Here is a 25,983-nt window from a genome sequence, read left to right as displayed (position 1 = left end):
AAGTGGTAAAGCGGTGCTATTTATTAATTAATGGATCAAATAGGTTCATCATTGTTTTAGAGTACAATCAGGTGCCTTCAAACTTTAGGCTACATGGGCACATTTGAGAACGGTTCCAGCCATTCTCTCATCCTTTGGGTCATTCCCCTCCTATGTCCTGTGAGACATTTTCTATGTGAGGCTTTAAGAAGAAGAAGAAGAGAATATTCTGTAAAGAAAACCTTATGATCTGTGCATTATAAAATTGAATGGGTTCATTCAGAAATCAGAAGTTCTATTGAAAGCTCTTTGCATGAGGCAAATAAAACTTATTTTTAGGCATCCTGGTGAAGACAAGGTTTTATCTTTATGTCTCATGTCTGTGTTTTTCTTTTTATTTGTTAGAATGAAATCCATAGGTTGGCAGACCATTCTATCAGATGTGTACCTAGATGACATTTCAATTACCCACTTTTACATGGTAGACATTTTGTACATGAACACTGCCTGTCTGCAACTTTTTTTAAAACAGGACTGGGCTCAGGAGCCCAAATACCAATGTTAGCTGGAACATGTTCTCCAGTTTGGCCTATCTGTCAGTATTCCCTGAGGTCATCTGTTCCATGAGCTTCGTTACTCCTGCTCCCTCACCAGCTTTCATAGAAACCACATGCTGTCTATGAGTCAGAGACACCAATCTCACAACATAGCATTCTTTGAGTATCCAAAGTCCCACTTTTCACTTCGCCATGCCTGACATTGTCGGTAATATTTATCGGCAAATGTGAGATTTTCAAAGATCCAATTCTATGTGCTCCTTTCTCAAAGAGCCTTAGGCAGGGCTATAGCATACATAAATATGAAGGAAAGGCCTAGTTTTTAAAATGTCATCCATTGAATAGTTGACACATGTCTGAGATATTTTTTATTTTGGAGGAGGTATTATTTAATAGGGAATTCCAACAGCTACATGATAGTGAAATGGGAAGTCTTGCATCCATTTTATTCTTTGTGATGATTTTGATGAGTAAGGATAAGATACTTCCTTGTTCCAATGAAGATGTTGCCCACTTCTGTGAATGGATGCACCGTGTCACCCACTACTTGCATATCTGCATGTTGTGCTTGACATTACCATCGTACTCGGCAGGTGGCAGAAAGTCAATACTGAAGTTCAGCTCTGGTGTTCTAGCAGCTGTGCTGCAGATCCTTGGTGTGCCACCTTGTGCAATCCATGCTGCTCTGTTCATGTTCCTATTGACTTCCTGGTGATGAGCATCATGGTCTCCTGGTCTTGAGAATGGCCAAGCATTTCTCTGTGAATGTGGAAGGTGGGCATGTGGAAGGCTTCAGGGAGGAGGGATCATTGATCATGTACTCTAATCCATGTGCCTGTTTAATGACCTGTTTTTCTTCTTGGGTTTTAAGGGAGACACTGCCGTCAAACACTTCTGTGCAGCTGGGAATGCAGGCTTCTGCTTCACCTTGAAGGAAGCATTCATGAATCCTTTCCAGAAGACATGAGAAGAGAGAGTGAGCCTCTGGTAACATGCAGGTTCCTTGCATTGCCCATGGGCTAGAGGAGAGAAGAGTTGCTTCATGAGATTTGATCCCCTTTTTCCTGAAAAGTTCCACACGGAGGTGAGTCCCCAGCATGTTTAGACATCATTTCAGACATCTTTGTTGATGGAAATGAATCACACCCCCTGATGATGTGGAAGAGCTGAAGATGGGTTTGCTATGAATTTTCTATTTCATTTCTCAGGGCCTGAGTCAAGCCAGCCATTGTGCTGTCAGCGCATGAGCTGCTGGTCAAATGTGAGGAAGTGGTCTTGCTTTATGAAAACACCATCCTGAGTCAGTGAGCCAGAGGCAGCCTGCAGTCCCTGTTTTCCTGTAAAGGCAGATTGCTATGGATGGCCTCTGGCCTCATAATGCAGCCCTGCTCAGAGTAGGGGATTGAGGGTCCAGGCAGATCCCAGTTCCTTTTGACCTTTATTGCCATTGGGCCACCCCAGGGTCCTTGGACTCTACCTGGTCTTCTGGCCTGGGTCAGGGGATGTGAGGTTTGGAATCCCCCTCTGTGGCAGGATCCCAGGCCCCCCAGCCACTTGAGGGCAGCACATCCTTCCCTAATTGTGTTAGAGGGGGAGGATTCTCCCGCCCATCCTCATCCATGCTCATCCCTCATTTTGTAGCTTCGCACCTTAGGACCTTTATTCATTGACTTACGCTAAGATGAGTCAATCAGCAGTCTCCCAAGGGTTTACATTGTGGTAATTGACACCGAACATCTGTTTTGTAATTAAACCATTTTGGAGGACACAGTTGAGTGGCATTAAGCATGTTCATGTTGGTGTATAGGCGTCACCACCATGCATCTCCAGAAGTCACGTGGACATACTCTTGCCATCAATGCAGAATTCTAGTGCCCATGAGGCCCAGGAAAAGAACATTGTACTTTATCTTTTTATGAACCTGATAATTGAGAATCTGAGATAAGTGAAATCCTACAAAATTTGCCTTTCTCTGGACACGATCATTTTCAAGGGATGCAGTTCACCCCCACTCGTGGGCATATCAGGTCCACTGCTAACTCTGCGGGTGTTTCAATTGCACTCTCGGTGACAGTGGTGACTGTGTGCACATGAGCTGTGTTTCCAGCTGGGATCCCAGGATCTAGGGTCTTTGGTTCCACGCAGCCTATAGGTTGCCTGTTCCTCCAGGTGTCTGCAGGCCAGTGGCACGAAGGCCCTGGGCCTGGTGGTTTCTTTAGGTGAGTGCAATACGTGTCCACAGTGTCGTGGGACATGATGGACTATAAATAGAAGCAATGCCTGGATACTCCTGGGATCTCAGTAGGCTCAGCCTGTGTGCTGAGAATTGTTGTGACCTCCTAATTAATGGGTCCCCAGAATCCCAGAGAAAAGGGCAAGTCCAGAGCAGTGGAACCTCACTGTCTCTGAGAGAACTTTTGGGGTGGGGGGCCGGGATACATTGATGTGAGGACGCTGATGCAGAGTCACGTGCTCCGAATCCAGGTAGAGGTGCTCAGGAACAGCCTGGGCTGGCACGTGGGTTCCCCACCTGCACACCTATGGAACATCTTGGGGCTCTGATTAGCACAGCAGCCTGACCACGTGAGGGCATCTGCTGTCTCTGCGTACAGTGAGCTGGGTTTTCTTCACGTCCCTCAACAATTCCACATAACACCAGCTCTGAACCCAGAGTCCTGGGCCCTTAGTTGAGGCTCCATCAGCTCCCACCTCTCTCTACCTGACAGAGCCCTCCTGGCTCCCTCTGCACTCATTACATTGAAGATGAAACCCTGGAGGGTGGGACTTCCCGTCATCCAGAAGTTCCCAAACACATTCCACTGTTCCCGGAACTCAAATGGTTGGGGGGGCCACAAGCACCCTGGCATCCATGTGTGGGAACCATGGTAGTATAATCAAGAAACAGGAAGGAGAGGGGTTGGACTGATCAGTACAGATGGCAGGGCCTAGTACAGAGTGGAACGGAGAGTTCTCACCCGGGGTGATTGTTGTGATGTGCACAAATGCTCTGCTGGTGCTGGGGTGCCCGCATGGTTTCTGGGGTCTTGAAAGGCTACAGATGCCCACAGAGTGTTCTCAGATGCACAGTGGGAGGCCCGTTGCAATATGTACATGTGGAAGAAGTAGGAGACCCCCTTAGTGTGGAGGTGCCATCTAGAAGGCAGCCTCACTTCTCTGAAAAAGTTGATTGGAAAAAAAGGGTCCGTACCTGTGCCCAAAGGGCCATATATGCTCCTGGAAGTTGGTGGTGGAAATAGTTCTCCATCCATTAATCACTCCCTCACTCACTAATGTCCTTGTGTCCTTGAGAAAGGCTCTCCCTGTCCTGGTTTTCCTGAATAGAAATCCTCTTGCCTCTTGGGTGAATAGGGTTATGGGTTGTGCAGAGGGTGGTGGTTTACTGAGCATCTTAGAGACTGTCCTTTATGGAGCCTAATGATCCCAACTGGGGAATGAGGCCAGGGTCCTAACTGTGGTTAGTGTGAGGACACCATGGGTTCAGAGAGGGAAAGAAGGACAAGGGAATCTCAGATGTCCCTTCATGGCCCCTGGAGTTAGAGGACTTACCCCTTTGCACCTGGGATCAGGAGACCTCATTTCCTCGAGGACACGCACACTCAGACGTTAATCTTGAGTGTGGGTTCCTTTCTGGGGTCCAGGGCTGTTGTTAGCCACCAGGAATGACAGTGCTCTCCATGCTGAGTGGAACCAGTTTTTGCCAGGAAAGAGCCCGTGGTCACGCCTTGTGCAAAGCTTCCCACGCCAGGGGCTCCTATCCCTACATTCCTGTCCTGAAAGGAAACCACTCAGAGGCAAGGTGGGTCCAACCACCTCCCATGTGTTCACTCATCACTGTGTTCCAGCATCACCCCAGTTCACAGTCCTGATGGGATTGGATGTGGCTCAGAATGTCACCTTCATGAGCTCTACCCTGCCACAGCTGCAGTTCTGCAGTGGGAGAAACTCAAAACCTCAAAACACATGCACATGAAAGAAAAGAGCAAGAGCCAGAGCCCAAACAGGGCCACACGTGGCAAGGACAGCTGGAGTGCCTAGGTTGGGACTCAGAATGATGTCAGTGGGGTGGCATTGCTGCTGACACCAGCATGATAACAGAGAGCCAGCCCTGCTCATTTTGCGGAGCAGTGTGTTGGGGAAGGCAGAAGAAATTGAGAGGCAGGATTGAGTTTGGCCCTAGGAGGAGGTTGGGTAAAAGGCCAGTGTGAGTTGGAGGGCCTGGGCAGATAGAGAGAGGCCAGGGCACACCCCAAAGCCTGGAGACTGCACTTGATGTCCAGGGTTGTGAAACACCACCTCCCCTCTTACTCACAACTGAGAGCAAGGGGCATTGATGAGTTCAGTTTGTGTGTGGCTGCATCCAAGGTGGCTCGGCTAGGCACCTCTGTTTCCTTGACTCAGGAGGCTGGGAGTCCAGGCTCCACTGAGGCTGGGCTGGAAGGATTGGACTCTGAGTTTATGCCTGTGTTCCTGGTAGGATCCATGTTGGCTGAGCCTCAGTGTTTTTGCAATGAGAGGATGGGTGACTGTCATGTCTTTATCCCAGGACACACTTGCTAAATGGATTTGTTTGCTCTGGGGAGGAAAGAGAGAGAGGGGAGTGGTGCTGGAGACAGGGATGCAGACAGGGGTCATGGACTTGGCATAACTCAGTCTTGGAGGTGATATCCCATCACCTGTACCCACTTCAATTCCCATGAATCCAGAGGCTGAGCCCCCTTGAGGTGAGGGGTGAACCGGTTCTGGGCAGCAGGATGCTGTGGTACCTCGGAGTCTCTGTGAGACCCCAACACTAGACACACTTGGCCCTTTTGAAATCTTAGGAGAAGCCTTGGGAAGTTGTATGGCAGAGGGGAGCAGCCTCTGCATCTCAGTCCCCTCCAACTTGCCATGGTGTAGAGAGGGAACTGCAGCCACGATGGGACGGACATTGGCCACGTCCCTGTGTGGGACACAGGCCTGATTGAGTTGGCGTGCATTCTTTGTCTCTGCCCTTCTTGTGATTGTCCCATCTCTACATTTGTGCTTTAGCCACCTGTGAGTCCCATCTCTGGTTTCAGAGAGAATAGAGGGTGTTATGGGCCAATAGACACAATAAACCCTAGAGATTAGATGCTACCCTACTTTCCAGAAAAGACTGGGCACAGCATGAGTTGCACAATGATGGGACCAGGGTCCAAAAGCTGCTGAGAGGGAAGGACTGGTTGTGAATGCATTTTTGAAGGCTCCAAGCTGGAACTCTAGTGGCACCAAGCAGGGCAGATGCTGGTGTGGATGTTTGGGTAGTTGTTGGTGAACACCTGCGCACCTGAGATGTTTAGGCATGGAGAAGAAATCAGCAGCTCATAGGGCTTTTGAAAGTGGTCTTATGTGAAAAGAGGCTCAGGTATGGGCACAGGAAATGACATCATTGCCTTGACAATGGATCAAACAGAACATGGAACCCTGGTATCCAGGCACCCACTTAACTGACCAAGCCATCCGAGCTCATTTGGTTGGAGAAACTGGAGGGAGAAGGATGTTCTCCTGTGGTTGCAAACAATGCCGAGCCTCAGGCTCCCAGGAATCTCAGGGGGGCCAACTAGCCCTTTTGTGGATGCACTGGGTGAGGCTTCATCTTAGACGCCAGAGCCTCTGGCGATTGTCGCAGAGGAGCTCAAGAGTAACAGTGAGTAGCACAGGGCAGGTGAGCCCAGCAGGCCCTCTAATCTGATCCCTGATGAATGGCCCAGGACTCCTATTCTGACTGTGTGTGTGTGTGTGTGTGTGTGTGTGTGTGTGTGTGTTTGTACTGATGGGAACTGTCCCATTCTGCTTTGACTCTAGTGTATTGGCACAAGTCATTTTTCTGTTTGTCACCATTTCCATTTTAAACCAACATTCTTGGTCCCAACCCAGGGTGAAAATGATGAGAACACGGAGGAGCCCTTCAGGGTACAGAGCCTTGAACCTTACAGGCAGGACCAGCTTAGGAATGAGCTCCTGCCTGTCATTTGTGGGAGGAACCTACATTTCAGCAGCAACATGGGGTTAATCTCCTGGGATTCCATCCCCACCCAGCAGGTGCTGGATCTCTTGTTCCCAAGGTAAGCACCAGACCACCAAGCCCAAGTGTGTAGCCCCCTCATGCCTGGGTCTTGGGGCTGCCATGTACCTCTCAGGGACCCAAAGGTTTGTGATACCTAATGACATAGAGGACCACACTCATAGTGGAATGTCAGTCCCAAATGGGACGAGTCCTGGAGGTGCCTGCCACAGCCTTGCAAGGGGAGTGAACTCCGCTCTCAGGCAGAGAAAGCATCCTGACTCCAGCTGATCCACAGAGGTCCGTGGAGCAGTCCCCACACACTGGGCACCACTGGTGTGATATTGGCTTTGTGAAGAATGTAGATCTCTGCCAGAGGTGTCTCAAAACTCAGGCCTTGGGAAAAGCACTTTTGGGTTAATAAAGACATGTTAATTTCCATAGTGGGACAGAGCATCCTAGCTGGGACATAGCTGGACAGGGGCTTTGGACATGGCGGCTCCCACACCCAGAGATATGTGGGAATCAGCCGTTTGGGCTCATTCACTGATGAACATGGAGAAAGCACCCACTGTGTGAAGACACGTTTCCAGTCACGTTTCATAATTCATTGAAAAATAGGGTGCAAATGACTGCCATTTTGTCCCTTTTCATGGGGGTCAGCCTCAAACCGCAGGTGCCATGAGTACATATCCTACATGTGACTGCATCCCTGACTCCATGGGGCATAAGTGCACGTTGTCCTCTTCAGTGACTATGGTGGACCCCTGGACCAACTTCAACATGGAATGGGCTTGGGGTCAAGAGGGTGGGCTCCTGTTTCCAGAATAGGGACCTGCAAGGTGATTTGACTTGGGAAGGCTGAGGAAAGACTGCTCTCCCCAGTGTAGGGTCAGAGGTTTTCTCTGGAGGCCGTGGTGAAGGCAAGGCCAGGGTTTTGCTGACTCCACACCTTCCTCCCCACAGTGCCTCACCTTCCTTCCTGGGGACCTGGGTGAACCTCTACTCCGAGGCTTCCCATCAGCCTCCAGGCTTTCTGAGTCTGCAGCAGCTGCTATCCATGTGGCTCCTGCTGGGAGGCTTGAACCTGGAACACCAAGCACACCACCTCCTGGCCGCAATTGAAGATGGCAAATCAAGCCAGGCAAAGCCTGAGAGCCAGGTGGACTGTGGTGAGTACCTAAGGGTATATGAGGAAAGGTCCGACTCTTGTCCCACTGCAGGGAGTCTGTATGCCTGGTGTTGGGCTGGAAATTAGGACAAGCCTTTGTCCATTCAGGAAGTGACCCCAGTCTGCAAAGAGGTCCTGTGTGGGCCAAGGGCCTGAGTTCTTCCTGGCAGCAGAGTTATTGTCTGTCTGTGGGAAGGTCAGGGCAAGGCAGTCATGTTGGCATCTTTTCTCCTCTAGCTACAAGCTCAGTTCCTGTCACGGCTCCTAAGCCAACCCCAGAGCCAGAGCCTTCTCCCAGGGAAGGGGCAGAGCCAGAGTCCAGGACATCAGGGGTCTCTACTCGGTCTTCCCCAAGGCCCCAATATAACAAGCGGATGAGAGGCAGGTGCCTCATTCACGTCTACCTGGAAAAGGAAAGGACAACACAGTATAGGAGCATCCTGGTGAGTCTTCGAGCAGGGGAGTCTCCTGGGAGCCCACAGTGGGGAAGACCGAGTCCACAGCAAACACTTTGGACTAGGCCTGTCTTCTTGAACTGGAGCTTCTGGAAGGTCAGGAAGGAGAGCAGAAAGTGAGCAAGAGAGAGGCGGGAGAGCAGCAGCATGCCAGGTCTGGGTGCGAATGGGCCTGCGTGTTTTGGGGTGTGCAGGTCAGAAGTGCAGGAGTGCTGGGTTCAGAGGAGGTCAGAGAAATATCGAGGGTACAGGCCATCCTCTACTGACCTTGGTATTGAGGAGGAGTATATTGAACCGTGGAGGTTGAAGCACAGGAGTTGGCAGTCATTTTCTTGTGTGTGGGAGGGGATATGTTGCTGGTTGAAGGGAAGGGAGCCATTGTAGAATGATTAGGGTGGGTAGGTGTGGGTCACAGAGAACTGGGGGCCTTGGAGGGGCCCATTAGTGTCCTAGTTTGCATGTATGTGAATAGAGATTTAGCGGCTCTCTCTGCAGAATTTTCCTGGGTGTGGAGTATCCATCATGAGACTCTGGTGTCCACTTCCAGGGGAGCTATGTTGAACCACTGCACCTGCTGGGTCCGAACCTCCTGACACCCTAGCAAGCACTGACACTCTCGAGCCCAGCAGCTTCCATGCCTATCATTAAAGAGTCCTAGTGTGTGTTGTGCCCTGGCTGTCAGGACCAAAGCAACTAGGGTTTGTGCCTGGTCCATACAAAAATGCAGCTGCATCCCAGACCAGAGCAGGGATATGGAAGACCACTGGACCATTCCTCCCATCTTGATGGGACTAGAGTGTGTCTGTACAAAGCCTTTTGGTCCTTATTCCCTTGTCCCTGTAGGGCATAGCAGGTTGAAGCAAACTCTTGTACCAAGATTGGACTAGAGGCTCATAGGAAGACCCCCACATGATCACATGAAGGCCTCAGGTAGCAGGGTATCAAGATGGTGCCCTTGTGTTGAGAGCTCACTTGTCTCTGATTGTCCTTGAGCACTGTCCTCTGGGTAGCTACTCCCAAATTCCCTCTCTGATGAGCTTTCTCCAACCCTGCTCAGGTGACCTGCCAGGACAGGGCTCCAGTCATCATCCGCAGGGCCTTAGATGCATTCTTGCTCCAGCAGGAAAACCCAGAAAACTACGAGCTTCTGCAAATTCTCTTGAACCATCAGAGTAAGTGGAACCATCAGAGGGTAGGGAGCAGTGAGTCACAGTGGGCTCACGATACCTGGGAGCCAAAACACAGTGTGCATTGACCCAATGCCCAGGAAGAGTATTGTGGGACTTGTGCACAAAACAAAGTGTAATGATGGGGCATAAATCTGCAGGTTCTTCATGTTCCCCAGGGGCTGCGGACCTGCCTAACATGTGTTCTTTCCTTGGCCTGAGGAGGCATTGCAAAGCTATTATCCACAAGGGGCCAAGAAGAGAGGCTTCTTTGTCTTGTGTCAAAGAAGACAGACAACCACAGGGTGCCTACTTTGGCGACCTTTCCTGACCTAGTTGAGTACATGAGAAAAGCAGTTCAATGAAGAATCATTTCTGGTTTCCAATCTTTCTATTCATTGCAAACTGAGTCCACTTAGGACCAGAGGCCATTTCTAGAGAGAAGAGTGTGGTAGAATAGAACCCTTCACAGCTTGTAAACTCTTCTTGGAGAGAGAGAGAGGAGAGAGAGAGAGAGAGAGAGAGAGAGAGAGAGAGAGAGAGAGAGAGAGAGAGAGAGGGAGAAGAAGAAGAAGAAAGAGGAGGAGGAGGAGGAAGACGAGGAGGAGGAGGACAAGGATGAGGAGGACGAGGAGAAGGAGGACATGGAGGAGGAGAAGGAGGAGTAGAAAAATGAAAATAAGTTGAAGGAGGAGACCATGAATAAGAAGGTCAAGATGACTTTAAGAAGAAGCATGAGGAGAAGATGAAGAAGAACAAGAACAAGAAGGAGAAACACAAGCCGAACAAGAAGTATAACAATAAATTGATTAAAAATGTGAATGAGAATTATACTCATGAGGAGAAAATGCAGAAGTGGGGAACTCAAGAGAAATATATATCTCTGGATGGCACAGCCCTGCTGTGGACATCCTCCACCTACACTCAACACACCTCCAAACCATACCCCTCCAATTAGTGTAGCCCTGTATGAGTGGATGAATCCACTGGCAAGGTGGAGGCACCCACCATCAAGTGCTTTTCCCCAAACCCACCTGTGATCATTGCTGCAGTGGGGAGAAAACCTTGAACACATGAGTCTTGGGGGACCAATCTATATACAAAGTGTAGCTGTTTGTCTTTGGTGGGTCCAGCGTGAACTAAGAGGGTCTGGGGTACAAGGGGCTATTTCCTTGAAAGGTGTTCCTGTAGGGGACCTCCTGTGCATAGAGGGTCCTCAGGGAGGAATCAGTGGGGAGTCTTTGGTGCAACAGTAGCTGGATTCGGGGGCTCTCAGGTCTGTGTGTGAGACCTGAGCTGGCAGAGGCTCTCAGTTGTGGGGGATGTTGGGTAGTGTATTCCTTGAGTGTCACCTACCACGCCTCTGCCCCTGCCTCTCCAGAGCTGAGGATCCCTGCAGATGGAAACGTATATTACGCCCTGGATGGCAGAGTGGATTATAACTTTCTTCTTCGGGAAACAGCTGCCAGCAAGTTGTTTAAAGTCAAGCCAAAGGAGGTAAACAGCCACCTTCTTCAGTCTTTACTCCTGGTGCCACTCCACATCCTCCAAGGGAACAAGAACCTCAGGTTCTGGATGGATGTTGTAGAATGCCCACAGGGCCAATGCCAGGCTGGGTGGGGTGCAGGTGCTGGGCTTTGCTGATGTTGTCATCCCCCACAGTTCTTGGAGCCTTCTGTGGCAGTGGCATCCAGGATCCCAGCAGCTGTGAGCAGCAGCTCTGCGGTGGCTGCAGGACCATTGCCCCAGGCCTCCCAAACCAATGAGTGGTGCATGAGAAAAGTCGCCAGTAGCAGCTTCTCACTGCTTCACTCCAGCGAGCAGGTGGAAGACAGCCGCTTTGTCCACGTCCTCCTAGAGGGACAGAGCCTGAGGGAGACAAAGCGCATCCTGGTAAGCCCGACAGCAGGGCTGCCTCCTGGGTGTCCACACAGTGGAAGGCAGGAGACACAGCTAACCCTGGGGCTGTGGTGGGAAATTAAGAAGAGAGAGGTCAGTCTTAAGGGCTTGACCTGAAGGGGGAGAGCCTCAGCATGCCCAGCTGCAGCGGTGAGTGGGCCTGTGCATTGTGGGTTTGGCAGGCCAGAAGTGCAGACGAAAGTGCTGTGGACAGATGAAGGCAGAGATATGTCCAGGGTGCAGGCTGCAGTGCCTAGAACTTGGTATTCTCAATGAGTGAGGTTGGAGCAGAGGAACTGGCAGTGACTTGTCACACGTGTAGGAGGGGGTGTGTTCCTGGTGGCAGGAAAGAGAACCTCCTTAGCATGACTAGGTGTGGAAATGTGGGGTCGGGATCACCTGGGGGGTCATGCCACAGCTTCGGAATGTCAGTCTTTGCATGTATGTAAATACAGAACTAAAGGGGTTCTTGGCAGAATTTCTATGGATGTGCAGTAGACACGCTAATGCTGCAGGTGTCCAGCTGCAGAGGAGACATGTTCAGTGACTGCCAGTGCTGAGTCAAGTACATCATTAGAACCAGACCCGCACCGAGCTTCCAGAGCCCAGGGCCTCTCCAGGCTATCATGAAGCACTCAAGTGCACACTCTTGTATCTGAGTCTGTTTTGTGTAGTGGCAGTCAGGACCAAAATTTTCAGTGCATCTGCCTCTTCCACCCACAAAGGCAGCCTGCATCCCAGAGCACACTTGGTGCACAGATCCCTGGCCCATTGCTGTCATCTCAGTGAGATGAGAGTGTGTCTGCGCATAGGCAGTTTGGTCCTTTGACCTGAGTGGAATGTGGCTCCCCAGGGAGAGGGGAGATGGCAGGTACAGGCAGATATTTGTACCAGGATTGTTCTAGTAGCACGTTGCAAGAACCCAGGCGGTATATGGAGGACACACTCAGGTAGCAGGATAACAAGATTGTGCCCTTGTATATGTAGCTGAGATTTCTCCTGAATGTTTGACCACAGTCTTCTGGGTAGCTCCTCTAAAATCCATTCTCTGATGACATTTGTCCCACCCTGATCTAGGTGACGTGTCAGGAGAGGGTGACAAGCCTCATCCGCAGGGCCTTGGACCAAAATTTGTTGCAGCATGAGGATGTGGACAACTTTGAGCTGCTGAGAATGATGTCTCTGCATGACAGTAAGTAGGACAATCAGACAGTGGGGAGACATGATCCACAGTGGGCTCAGGATAACTCACAGCCAAGAGAAAGTGGGCCTTGGCCCTAAAATAGCCAGAGTGTGGTGGGCCTGGTGCAGGAAACCAAGTGCAGTGATGGGCGTGTCCAATGTGGAGGTGTTCAGTGCGGCCCCAGGGGGCTGCTGGACCTCCCTAAACGTGTTCTCCCCTGGACCTGGTCTGGCAATGCAAAGCTAATATCGATGAGGGCAAGGCAGAGAGAGGCTCAATCCATCATCAGTTTGGTTTATGGCTCACTGATAAGGATGCCTTCAAATGAAGAGGAGCAGAGCATGGGTCCTGATTGGATCAGCATTGCTATGGACGGAAGCCGCACAGGTCCCAATCCATGGCCAGGATATGAGAAGTCCTGCCTACTCAAGAATGTCAGGATTGCAGCAACTGGGAACAGCACTCAGTGAAGAGGAAGTCAAGGCCAGGGGACAGCCTGTTTGGGTTCTTTTTGGAACAATTCCAAGTCCTCTGTGCCTGGGTGCCCATCTCCTGAAGATATCAGAATGGCCAGGTTATTATTCCTTCCAGCAACAAAGAAGGGCATCTGAAGAACAGAGGCCACAATGCTGAGCTGTCCACAATGCCAGTGCTCTTTCCTTTCTTGTGAGCCCGACACTCCTAGCCTCCACCATCCCAGCCTGTCCACAGTAGAACCCACCCTCTGTCGGGCACGTAAGTGAGTTTTCCCATTTTCACACACCGCCTCATTTGAGTTGGCTCTGTCTCACACATGAGGAAGACTGAGGTGCAAGGAGCTGGGCAAGGGGCAGTGTCTGCGAATCTCAGGGACTTGGGAGGCAGTGCAGGGGGATGGGGATTTCCAAACAGTCTCAGAAACTTAGGGAGACCCTGTACCCAAGTCAAAAGGCCTGGGAATGGTCTCAGTGCTTAAGTGACTCTGGCTTTATCCCTAGTAAAAAAATAAGCCAGTCAAAAGGAATTACCAAACCGAGAATCTACAAAGGTGATTTCAGAAACAGATTTTCAACCCAAGCATCAGTTGAGAGCAGGCTCCAGACCAGGGGAGGTTTGTGTGTAACAGACGTCAAAAGGGAGGACTACGGGGGGCCTGGAACCCATTAGGTGTGATGGCATCTATGCCTTATGGCAGGAGGGTGGCAGTGATGCTGGCCCTCTCCTAGATTTTGGAAACCTTGTTTTCATTGGGGAAGCTTTATGGAGGTGGAATCTATTTTAGCAATCCTGGTCCAGATGAGGTGCTGACTACCACAGGTAGAAGCCTATCCAGAATGCGGTGTCTGTTATTCAGTCTTTCCTGACTGTGACAATGACAAAGAAAGGAAGTCACTTGTCTTCGGTCTTGGTTTCACTCCTGGCCATTGATTGAGAACTGATTTCATCTTGGACTACTGAACGGAGGCTGCATCTGGGCAGAAGAGTGTGATAGATTTGAACTCCTCAGGACGCCCCACCATTGCCAGAGAAAGAAGGAGAAGGAGGAGGAGGAGAAAGAGACACTCCTGAGTGGGGAGAGGATCACACGATAAAGAGCAGGAGGCAGAAGAAGAAAAAGAAGGAGGTGAACAGAAGGAAGGGTGGAGGGAGATACACAAGAAGAAGAACAAGAAGGAATCATGTAAGAACAGGAAAAAGACCCAGAAAGAACTACAAGAAGATGCAGGACAGAAAGAAGAGCCAGAAGTAGAACAAGAACCAGAATAAAAGTACCAAGAAGACAGCTCATGATGAGAAACAAGGGGAAGGAGAGCGATGCTAGAAAACAATAGAGTTCTCCAGGGCACCACCCTGCTCAAGTCCTCCCATGTCCATGCCCAACACAACTCTGATGGATACCACCTCCCCTCCGTGTATTCATCCATGAGTGGATTCATCCAGGGCAAGGGGATGAATTCGCCCACCATCCAACGCTTCCCTGAATGCCCATGTGTGAGCATGGCTGCCCTGGGGAGAAAGGCCTAAGCACAGGAGCCTTTGCCAATCCTGATGCAGAGCCTAGCAGTGTCCCTTTGGCAGATCCAACCTGCACTGAGAAGTTCTGGGCCCAAGGTGCTGTTTCCATTGCCAGGTGCTCTTTTGGTTTAGAATCCTGTACATCATCTTCTCCAGGGAAGAATCACTAAGGGAGTCTTTGGTGGCACTGTAGCTGGATAGGAGGGCTCTCAATTCTGGTGCAGGCTCGCCCTGGCGGAGACTCTCAGGGGTTGTGGGTGTTTTGTGGTCTAATCCTTGAGTGCCACCTAACAATTCTCTCCACTTTGCTCTGCAGAAATCAAGGTCCCTGACCACTCACTGATGTATCTGTCCATGAATCCACAAATCAAATATTATTTCATCGTGAGGAAACGCCGCGAGGTCAAGGGAAAGGAGGTAAACACCTACCTTATTCAAGCTGTACTTGTGCTGCCATTCCACTGCCACCTGGGGAAATAAGAAGCCTGAGCACCTGGACATATGTGCTAGAAGCCCATAGAGCCAACTGACAGGCTGGGGTGGCTTTCTGTTTCTGGGTTTGCTGATGTTCCATCCCCCACAGTTCTCAGAATCAACCTGCAAGTCCTCCAGGCCGCTTTCCCACAAGCAGGTGGGAGACACCTGCTTAATTCGTGTCCACATAGAAACACAAAGCACAAAGATGGCCAAGACTGTTTTGGTAAGCCTGGGAGCAGGGGTGTCCCCTGGTGCTTACACCTGGGTGGGGAGCAGACACTGGTCCAATACCATGAACTACTCATGCCCTCTTGAATTTGGAGCTTCTGCATGATCAGGAGGATAGATGGGAATCAAGAAGGAAGAGGTCAGTGTGAAGGGCTGGAGCTGAGATGAGGGAGAGCAGCAGCTTGTCCACCGCCATGTCTGAGGGAGTCTGTGTGTCAGGTGGCAGCATGCAGTCCAGAAGGGCAGAGGCAGGTATGGGTGACAGATGAGAACAGGCCAGGACCTAGGTTGCAGGTTCCTCTGTATGGGATGCTGGCCTCTATGGAGCAGGACACCAGTATGAGGTTCTGCATGTTCCTTGAACAAGGAGCTGAGAGGGTCTCTCTGCAGAGTCAGTATGGATGTGGAGCAAGCACACTAAATGTCCAGGTAACCCAATGTTTACCCTTGGCGGAACAGGTGCCCTCGTACACCCCAGCCAGCACTGAGCCTCTGGAGGCCAGGAGCTCTCATGGCTATCTTTCGTCACTCCTGTGTGTGGTCACGTTCCTGGGTCTGATTTGGGCCCTGGCAATCCAGACCAAAGCCTCTAGGTTTTGTGCCTAGGCCATTCCCAATGCCGCCTGCATCCTCGGGCAGACCTAGGATCTTGGAGGCTATTGTCCCATTCCTCCCAACTTGTGGGATGAGATTGCATCTGTATGCAGGTAGTGGGGTCCTTTCACTTGGAGAGGAGTGCAGCTCCACAAAGAGCAATGGCAGGTCCAGGAAGTCCTATGTACAAGGATTGGGCTAGTAGCCTATGGGAAGAGCCCACGCGATGAGCAGGAGGTCAGCCTCAGGTAGTAGGGTCATGGATGTTGCCCTTGTATTTAGAGTGGAGGTGCCTCCAGAATGCCCCTGCCCACTGTCCTTGAGTTGTCACTTCAAGGCCCATTTCCTGAAGGCCTCTCTCCCATGCTGCTCCAGGTGACCTGCCACGATCGGGCTCCTGTCGTCATCCGCAGGGCCCTCGAGCTATACTTGCTTACTCAGGAGAAGCCGGAGGAATATGAGCTGGGCCAAATCATCTCTCACCGTCAGAGTAAGTGGGACAATCAGATGACAGAGAGCAAGGGTCAGGATGTGGACTCAGGTCAACTCTTAGCACCAAAGAGTAGTCTCTGACCCCCAAGAACACTCCAACAGGGTGTGTTGGGCTCGTGCACAAATCCAACTGAACTTCTGCTGGTGTAAGCTCTCCAGGTGTTTTGGTATACCCCAGTGGCTAGTGCGGCTCCCCACCAGGTGCCCTGCCCAGGACATGAAGACGCATGCAAAGCTGACATCATTGATGAGTGAGGAGGAAAGCCTCTTTCCAGGAGCAGTATGGTTCTGTGGTCTGAGATAGGAGTGGTTTCAGAGGAACATGGGAATGCATGGGCTAAAGATGGAACTGGCATTTTGTGGACTGAAGCAGTAGGATTGAAAGCCTTCTGTGTGACCAGAAAACCACTGCCTGGGCAGAGCATTGCCAAGATTCTAGCAAGCAGTAACAGGATGAAATTGGGAAGAAAACACAGCCTGGGAGACAGCTTGAATCATCTGTTTTTGCATAAATTCCATGGTCTTCCGCACCTGAGTCCACTAGCCAAGGAGTGATCCCAATAGCCAGGTTATGATCCCTAACTAGAGTCAGATGAGGGCTTCCTGAGCACGTAGCCACAGAGCTCATCTGATAATAATGTCAGCGCTTTTTCATTGGTTGGTTGGTTGGCTTTTGTGAGCCAAACACCTCAGCAGCCATTATCCCAGCCTATGTACGCTGAAGACCACCATCCCAATGAGTTCTAGGATCACTTGTCTCCTATCTTAACCTTCTGTTAGGTTAGTAGAGTCTATGGAAGAGGAAGTCTGTCTGAGGCCTTGGTAGCCTAAGAAATTCATAGCAGAGATCCCCACATCCAACCCAGAAGGGATGGAGAACAGGCTCTAGGTTAGAGGAGGGCAACAGGAAAGAGATGTTCAGAGGAAGGAGAAGCTGGCTGTTGTATTCCCCCACTCGGGGTCATGGCACCACTGGGCCATACACCATGTCAGAGGGAAGCAGTCCCTTTGCTGGTCTTTGGAATCATTGTTCTCAGGAGGGCAGCATTTGGAATGTGGCCTCCATTCTCAGAAGCCTGGTTCACATGGAAGCAGGCTCCACCAACGCAGAAGCGTGGCTCTAATGTGGTATCCGTGCTGGTCAGCCTGTCCTCACCGTGGCCATACTTGAGGAATCCTAGGCCTTTTCTCTGGGTTTCACAACTTTCTCTTTGGTTGTGCACTGAGGCTGTCCATAAAGCTCTAGTGTGTGGCAGTGGAGAGCTCCTCAGCCCTTGCCACAAAGGCATAGACTGGGAGAGAGAGAACAAGGCTGAGAGAGAGGGAGAGAGAGAAAGACGGAGAGGAGAAGGAGGACCTCTACTTGGAGAATGAGGATTCAGTGGAGCCAACAGGGACAAGGTACTGGTGCCCAGGGCGCACTCCTGTTTACGTCTTCCACCAAGCATGCTCAACCTTTCTTCCAGTCCCTCCCACCTCCCAGTAGTGTATTCATCTTGAATGAGAATTGCATGTTGACATCAGAGCACTCACCATCCAATGCTTCCTTCCATACCCACCTGTGAAGATGGCTCATGTGGGGTCTGAATCTTCGGCACTTTTGTGGGAGATTTCAGATGCAAACCCTAGTGGTGTGCTTTGGCAGATGCAAGAGGACCTGGGATGTTTTGGAGTCCAAAGCCTTTGGTAGGAACAGACATTAGGTCTGTTGAAGTGCTCTGCCTAGTTCTTCCTCAGGGAGGACTGTGGAGGCTGTCTTGTTGGTATTGGTACTGAATTGGAGAGCTCTCAGGTGTGTGGCTCAGTTCGTTTCTGGCACAGGCTCTCAGATGTTGGGGTGTCCCAGGGAGCACCTCCTGAGCCACCTTATTTTGTACACCCCTCTCTCCCCAGAGCTGAGGATTCCAGCGCAGGCCAACGTATTTTACGCAAAGAACCCTCACACGAAACCCAACTTCGTGCTGAGGAAAAGGAGCCTCTCCCAAAAGAATGATGAGTGGATCCAGCCTCAACCTCCCTCTCGTCCTGCAAAGAAGAAGGCTGCAGCCCTCCTGAGGATGCTTGCAAAACCATTCTGCTGCTGTGTGCCTGGGCGGGGCTGAGGCAGCCCAGGAATATTTACATTGATTACTATTTGCTTCAAAGTTTGAATCTATAGTTTGCCATTGTCTTTGACCTTGTTTAGTAACACAGTTGTTACTCTATCCTGTATTTGTTGTTCCCATTAATATATTATTATTTTAAAATATATATGTTTTTGTTACCTGATCTATTGTGATGATTTGTTACCTGATCTACTGTGATGGTTTTTGATCAAAATTGTGCATTTGATGATAATGAATGCCATGCATTTAGGAACCTGTAGACTCTAGACAATGAATGAATGTCTACTGTTGCATGGACTGGTCTGCAGAGTCCTGTAGCATTTAAGCTTGTGTGAGGGCTTCATAGGGCTTGCAAAAAGTCCGGGTCAGATGGTCCTGCATGAAGCTTAGCTCCTAGTGGTCTCCTCTACAGCATAAGGGCCAAGGAGAAACCCACTTCCACACAGAAGATGGGAAGCTACCTTATGAAGGTGATCGTAGGTGTGGGACCCTCTTGCTAGGACCCTTTTTCTATTGGGCCAAAACTGTGCTCTGAATGTGATTGCTGAGAAGAGCTTGGAATTTCCTGATTGAAACAGTTCATGCAAGCTGCTTCCACTTGCAGGAACAAAGTGTGTTCTCGTTGAGCACTTTGGGGTGTCCCAGGTTGCACTAGAGTGTGTCAGAAGCACTTGTAATGATTGGCATTCACGGTTTCACATTGAAGCCTCTGTGCCATCTCTCAACCACTGATGGCTGCAAGTGGGTACCCTGCCTTTCAATGAGTTTTCTGAAAAAGTAGGAGTTTTGAAGGACTGATCTTCTCAGCATTCCCCTTGCCTCCCCAAGTTGGGTGATGTCAATTATACAGGCTTCCTTGGGAGCACACATTTTATATTGAGCTGGAATTGGACTCTGGATGCGATTGCTGAAAATAGCTGGGGAATGGGAGAATGGAAGCTGTTTGTTGCAAGCAGTTTCAATTTGCTTTGTTGATTAACTTTGTTGTAAGTGAGCACATGCTATTTTTTTTTCCTGTGGACCTAGAAGAATTCAAAACTGCTTCTTACAGGTGACAGGCATGCTTACACATTGAAGCCTCTGTGCCATTGATAAAAAAAAAAACAGTTCACTCATGTGGGCACCTGCACTTCAAGTGAATGTTGTAAATGAGTGTGACAAATGGATGTCAGTGAGACTTTGGAGAACTGATCTTCTCAGCTGGTCCTCTTTTTCACTGCACGTTGGTGATGCTAGATTCAAGAGATCTCTTTCTGGCACCCTTTGTGTTTCATGCCTGAACTGTGCTCTGAAAGTTCTTGAGGAGAACAGCTTAGAAGTGCAGAAGTGAAGCTGTTTGTTGAAGCAGCTTCAAGTGGCACAAGCTAACTTGTTCTCAGTGAGCACCTGGGGATTTCCCCTGGTTGAAGCAGTGTGAATGAGAATGGCTTCTCAGAGCTGGTAGGCATGTTTGCATTTGGCAAACTTTGCCATCTGTCACCCAGAGTTCCTTGCATGAAACCTACATTTCCAGTGTTTTCAGAAAGGTGTGATGAGTGGGTTTCCATGGAATTTTGTGGAATTGATCTTTTCAGGCAGTCCTCATTGCCTTCTCAAAATTGTTGATCCTGGTGCAAGGGCTCTCTTGTCAGCCAACATTGTATTTTGGGCCTGACCTCGGCTCTGAATGTACTTGCTGTACTTCCCATCTTTCCTCTCTCTGGTCCACTCCTCAGATCCCATCCTTCTTTCAATAGGGCCTCATCCAGGAAGCCTGCCCATGTGCCTCCCACTTGATTTCAACTTCTCCAGTGCACTTATTGTCAAAGCAGGGACTCCCAGGAGAGAGGGCTCTCCATTCTGCACACTGAAATTTCTCACCAGGGAGGACTCCTCCATGCTTGGATGGCGGGGCTGCAATCACCTGGAAGGTGGAAATAGGAGGCTGGTGGTGTTCCTAGCCAGGATGCTGGTGACTGCACTGCATTTAATCTATGGCCCTCAAGGAGGTTTATGCTGCAGATTTGTGTACTTCTGCATCTGTATGCACACAGTTCTTCATGTGGGGAAAAAGCAATGTTCTCAAAGTTTGCTTTATATTATACTCAACTGGTAATTTACAAACCCCAGTGTCCCATCTTAGCCCAGAGCCATTCCATCAGCCCTGGGCCAGTGGGTGGTCCAGTGGTCAGTACTATGCACAGCTCCCAGGTGGCTCCAGTGTGTAGCTGAATTTGAGAGCCAGTGTACTGTAGGATTTGCCCTTGAGGTTAGAATTCATTGACTTCCTCTTATGTCATTTCACTCGTTCAGGATATTCCTTGTCTCATGGACTATTCTGTGAAATCTTCAAGTTAGCCATCTCTGGTCATTTCTTCCATTTGATGGCACCTGGTTCAACAGCTTGTTGTTGGGTGGGGTCGGTCATGGGCAGTCCTGGGTCACAGAGAGGGACAGGAAGACCCTAATGTGGAATGGTGGTGTAGAGAGTAAGGGTGGGGCCAGAGCCCACACTGTGGTTAGGGTAGGGAAGGGATCTGAAGAGACTACCTTGAAAGCGAGCTCTGGCTGCAGTTAACCAGGAATCAGGGCCTGGAAATGGAAGCCATGACAGGGCTTCTGACTAGAAAGGACACATCTTTCTGGGCTCAGTTGGAGGTCCATCGAGGCAGAGGAAAAGAGAGAGGATGCAGGAGAGGGGGATGGTCTAGATCACAGAGCAGCTCCGTCATCATATCTTAGAGAATGGATTTTTTTCTTCCAGTTGTTGGTAAATGCTAATTCATTCACGTGTTACATTCACATCCACCTCGTCCATTGGAAAGGCTGCTCAACCACCACAGGCAGTGGTATCTTGGTGGATGTGTGCATTCTGGATGTGTGGAGGTGAGGTTGGCGCCAATAGAGTGTGTGGGCGCTCAGGCATTGGCAAGCTTGCTTTGGAGAGTGAATCCTCTAAATGTTATTGGGCTGTTTTTGAAAGATCGTGTGGTTTGGCTAGACCTAGAATGCTTCCACACAATTTAGCATGGTGTATATTTTAGAGAGCATGATCACTGAGGGGCAGGTTGCTGGTGTGAAGCCGTGAGCATTAACATCTATCAAGTTTCTCACCTGGAGTTGGCTACCTACAACTGGTGACAGTGTTTTGCTCCTACGGAGCAATACTGAACAAGTCTCTGGGCCAGTAATCCATTGCTGAACTACATCACCAACACAAAGACACTGAGTGAAGGTGAGGACCAGAAGAGCCCGGGAACCACCTGACAGCAGCCCTGAAGTCCTGAGCTCTGGCACATCATATGCCAACTCAACTGGGTATCAACCTCTTCCTGGGCTCATTAGAACTGTGTGCTTCAACTTTCAGAAACAAATGCAGAATGACAGAATCTTCTCTGAGGACACTTTTCTAAGTCTTGTTTGCAGCACGTGTTCTAAGTCTTATTTGCAGCATGTCTTCACTGGAATGAGTAGTCATTTGGCATTCTGTTGTACTTAAAATTTCATGAGATTCTACTCCTACTTGGTAGGTTGTGTGAAAGTGACTCGGCCTGAATGCTCTTTACATCCCAAAATATGGCTTGTCTTTTCTCCTAAGCCTATCAGAGCAATCAGAGCAGCCAAGGAGTACTATAAATCCAGGCACAAAATGGCCAGATAGACTGGGATCACTGTATATCTTTCTAGAACCTTCTTTCATGCTCTGGCTTCCCTGAGGTAAAGTGTGGAGACTCTGTGATCCAGATTTGTTAGCAAGTAGTTTTCTTGGGAGGTGATGCTAGAAAACTCCAGGTGGGAACAGGAAGTGATTAGGAACTGGAAGACAGGGTGTACCAGCCAGTTGTTGTCACTGAGTGACTAAGCACAGTCCTGATAAGGAGTACTGGGGGTCCATGTAGAACATACTACTAATAGAAGCCCTCCTACAGGGTGAGAGAGCTGGGGTGTTCTCCACCCACTCCTGCCAGCCATGACGGGAAGCTGCTGCTGGCCTTCACTGTAGGCAAATGGGCCATGGTGTTGGGGGCTGGAGGTCAGCTGGGGTGTGAAGAAATGGCATAGTGCTGGACAATGTCATCCAGCTTTGAATCCCCAGACTGGGATCTTTAGCAGGGCAAGGTCAGAGACTGTGCTCAGTGCAGCGTCTACTTCTCAGTATAGTGCCAGGCACACAGCGGAACTTCATCAATACCCGTGGAATGTGCTGGCTCGCCCCAGCCCTTCTCTAGGCCTCTCAGCTGGGCTCTCTCTGCTGGTCCTGTCTGTTCTACTATATTCAGCTCTTGCTTCTTCGTATTTCGCTTTCCTGAATTGTGTCCTCTTTCTCCACACTCCTGTGGTCCCAAATGGCTGTGTGGCGGGGCTGTGGCAGAGAGATCTTATTACTACCAGAGATGGAGTTCTTAAGCCAAATAAGACACTCTGCTGCTAAGGATGGTCTTCAGCATAACGTGAGGTAGAAGGTTTGAAATTAGGATTGTCCTCCCAGTCTTAAGGCATGTAATCCCTGTGTGCAGACCAGGAAGTGCCCTGGGAAGAAAGGCAGGTGTGGGTTTGGAATCAGAGACCAGCATGAGAAGAACACTTTCACTGCTTACTGGACAATGACCTTGGGCATGTTCTGTAACCTCTTGGGACCTCAGTGTTTGCATATCTGAAATGGGGATAGTTGTATGACTGACTTCAGGAGGTGGGTAGAGAGAATCCTAGAAGTAGAGGAAGAAAACACACAGCATCTGTGAAGCACCCCGCCCCCACCTTTAGTCTTTCCATGATTTTCTAAGCATGTGTTGATTGACTGTTGGTTACAGCATGCCTGTAGATCTACCTGAGGGCCCGTCTAATTTTGCCCAGTTGCCACATTTGCAAGGACACCATCTAATAGAATCGGATGTAGGAAGCTGGGGTCCCTTTGCAGAACATACAGGATCCACAGCAAAGCTCAAGCCCCTGAGACAGAGGGCTTCTGCTGGTGTCCTCATGTCCTCGTGGGCACTGCAATGCCTTTCTCCACCGATGTTCATTGAGAGCCTGGTCCAGGTCAGGCCAGGGCTCCCTGATGAGAATGTGGCAGAGAATGAAGCACATGCCTGGCTGGCTTGTAGGGGAACAGTCGGGGGCAAGACAGGCCAATGATGGTGAAGACAAGACCAGTTAGTTGACTTATCCGAAGGTCTTGGAGCCAAGCACTCTTCTAAGCATCTTATCATAAAAGCTTCCTCATTCCTCAATAGTTGCAGGAGGAACAGTGCTTTGGTTGTCCCCATTTTCCATAGGTGACAACTGAGGCACTGAAAGATCAGGACACTTGGCCAAGGTCATGGAGATAGCACAGGGGGAAGTGTTGGCTGCAAACCCTCCCATGTGTCTCCAGCTTTGGGCTCTTTATCCCCCACGGCCTGCAACCTCTTGGTCATGCTATGGCCCCTGTGACCTGTCTGTCACCAAACAGTGATTCACTGCAGGGCCTTTCCCGAGTCCTCTTCCACCTCAGAGTCCCTGTGTCTCACAGAGAGTTAACCAGTTTCCTGGGCCCCACTGGAGTTCCTGGTTTTGCCAATCTGGGGCGGGGTCTGAGAATGTGTATTTGTAACAAGGTCCCAGGTGACCCTGAAGCTGATGGGTCTCAACACAGGTGACTTTCCTCCTCCCCTCAGGTCATTTGACAGTGCCTAGAGACCTTTTGTGTTATCACAAGTCAGCGGTGCTGGTGCACAGCTCAAGAAGAAGCCATGGGTGCTGCTAAATGTCTACCACTGCAGGGGGAAGGCCTCTACAGACTAAGAAGGCAGGTGTGGGTTTGGCATCTGTGAAGCACCCCACCCCCGTCATTAGTCTTTCCATGATTTTCTAAGCGTATGTTCATTGGCTGTTGGTTACAACATGCCTGCAGATCTACCTGAGGTCCTGTCTAATCCACACGGATGGAGAAGCTCACTTTTGCTCAGTTGCCACATTTGCAAGGACACCTTCTAATAGAATCGGATCTAGGAAGCTGGGGTCCCTTTGCAGAACGTACAGGATCCACAGCAAATTCAAGCCCCTGAGACAGAGGGCTTCTGCTGTTGTCCTCATGTCCTCATGGGCACTGCAATGCCTTTCTCCACTGATGTTTATTGAGAGCCTGGTCCAGGCCAGGCAGGGCTCCCTCAACACAGGTGACTTTCCTCCTCCCCTCGGGTCATTTGACAATGCCTAGAGACCTTTTGAGTTATCACAAGTCAGGGGTGCTGGTGCAAAACTCAGGTAGAGGCCATGGGTGCTGCTGAATGTCTACACTGCATGGGGAAGACCTCTACAGACTAAGAAGGATATGACCTGATGGGCCAAGGGCGCCAAGGTGAGGAACCCAGTGTGGAGTACAAGCACATGAGCTTGGTGTGTTCAGGTATGGCCTTGGGGCTTGTTTCAAATGTGGCTTCTGTCAGTGCAAAACTCCAGCACCTCTGAGTGGCAGCGTTTCTGACAAGCTCTGAGCAGCAGTGTATTCTGAAATTTTTTTGTATACATATACTTTTACCCATTTTCACAATTATTTGATAGGTGTCATGAATGTTTTAATTGTTAGAATTGTGTGTGTGTGTGTGTGTGCGTGTGTGTGTGTGCGTGTGTGTGTGTGTGTGTGTGTGTATGTGTGTATGAGGTTTGGAAACAGGGCATAAATTTGGCCTTCTTCATGGGCCATATTAGTATACACAACTGCTAACAGATGCTTAGCAGTAATTATAAGTCACATTTCCTTCCTTTAATCTTTCCATGAAGATGTGCCTTTCATGTGTAAAAACAAGTGTTTTCAAAATTGACTCTCTGGACAGATCTTTGGGCTCAGGTGTCAGTGTTCCAAACTGTGCCAGAAAACACCAAATCTGATTTCACAGACTGGGCTGTCCTTAGCTCTGGCCTCCAAATTCATTCCCCTTCCTGGCTGTACAACCCATGAGACTTGCCAGAAAGGAAGAGCCATGGAAGACTTTAAGGAGGACAGCCACAGGATCCTCTTTGCTCCTAGCCTCTTGAGAAAATAATAAAAACAATCACATCAAGCAAACACATGGTCTAGAACCTTCTTCTGTAAATAATTAGTATTTACCATATTGATATGTGTGCTGTGGTCCAAATTGTATTTCAGAGAGAAAGAGAGAGAGAGAGAGAGAGAGAGAGAGAGAGAGAGAGAGAGAGAGAGAGAATGTGTGTGTGTTTGATTCTGAAGAATCAAAGCCAGAGAACAGAGATAATTCTATTAGCTGCATCTGGATAGCACTTGGCCTCCTTTCCTAGAAGGGAAGGACCTGAAGTCAATGGCAGAGCTAGTTCATGGTGTAGCCAAGTTGTCTCTGCAGCATTTTCAATGCTAGAGCATCTGTTCTGAGAATTTTAGTATAGCACCTAATTTTTTTATCTTTGCAGGAACTTGCAAATGTGGGTGTTGAATGAGGGGTGTCCATCAGAGAAGAAAAGTTCTTGTTTTGGAGATGGGGAATGTCTAAAGGCTTGTTAGAATGAGTGGAATGAGATCACTTAAGACTTCAATGGGAGATAGCAAAAGCAGGGGTAGGGGATGGGGTTATGGCTCAGAGGTGGAGCACTCACCTCACATGTGCAAGGCCCTGGGTTCAATCCTCAGCACCACATAAATAAATAAATAAATAAAGTTATTAAA

The 25,983-nt window shown here is 49.6% G+C and overlaps 1 protein-coding gene across 1 annotated transcript; it reads left to right on the top strand.

Annotated features, from left to right (window-relative positions):
- The first annotated feature begins 1,437 nt into the window (after window positions 1–1,437).
- On the top strand, window positions 1,438–18,507 carry LOC144369287 (uncharacterized). The gene is made up of 12 exons (XM_078028701.1): window positions 1,438–1,620; window positions 6,453–6,640; window positions 7,546–7,751; window positions 7,988–8,193; window positions 9,263–9,377; window positions 10,753–10,868; window positions 11,034–11,264; window positions 12,348–12,462; window positions 14,765–14,865; window positions 15,032–15,148; window positions 16,123–16,237; window positions 18,133–18,507. The coding sequence occupies exons 1-12, from the start codon at window positions 1,579–1,581 to the stop codon at window positions 18,339–18,341; spliced, it is 1,761 nt and encodes a 586-aa protein (XP_077884827.1). The 5' UTR covers window positions 1,438–1,578; the 3' UTR covers window positions 18,342–18,507.
- The last annotated feature ends 7,476 nt before the right edge of the window (window positions 18,508–25,983 follow it).

Source organism: Ictidomys tridecemlineatus, chromosome 12 (genome assembly GCF_052094955.1).
Source record: "Ictidomys tridecemlineatus isolate mIctTri1 chromosome 12, mIctTri1.hap1, whole genome shotgun sequence".
Classification (NCBI taxonomy): Eukaryota; Metazoa; Chordata; class Mammalia; order Rodentia; family Sciuridae; genus Ictidomys; species Ictidomys tridecemlineatus.
The sequence above is the reverse complement of the archived record's forward strand: the minus strand, read 5'-3'. Positions and strand labels throughout refer to the sequence as shown.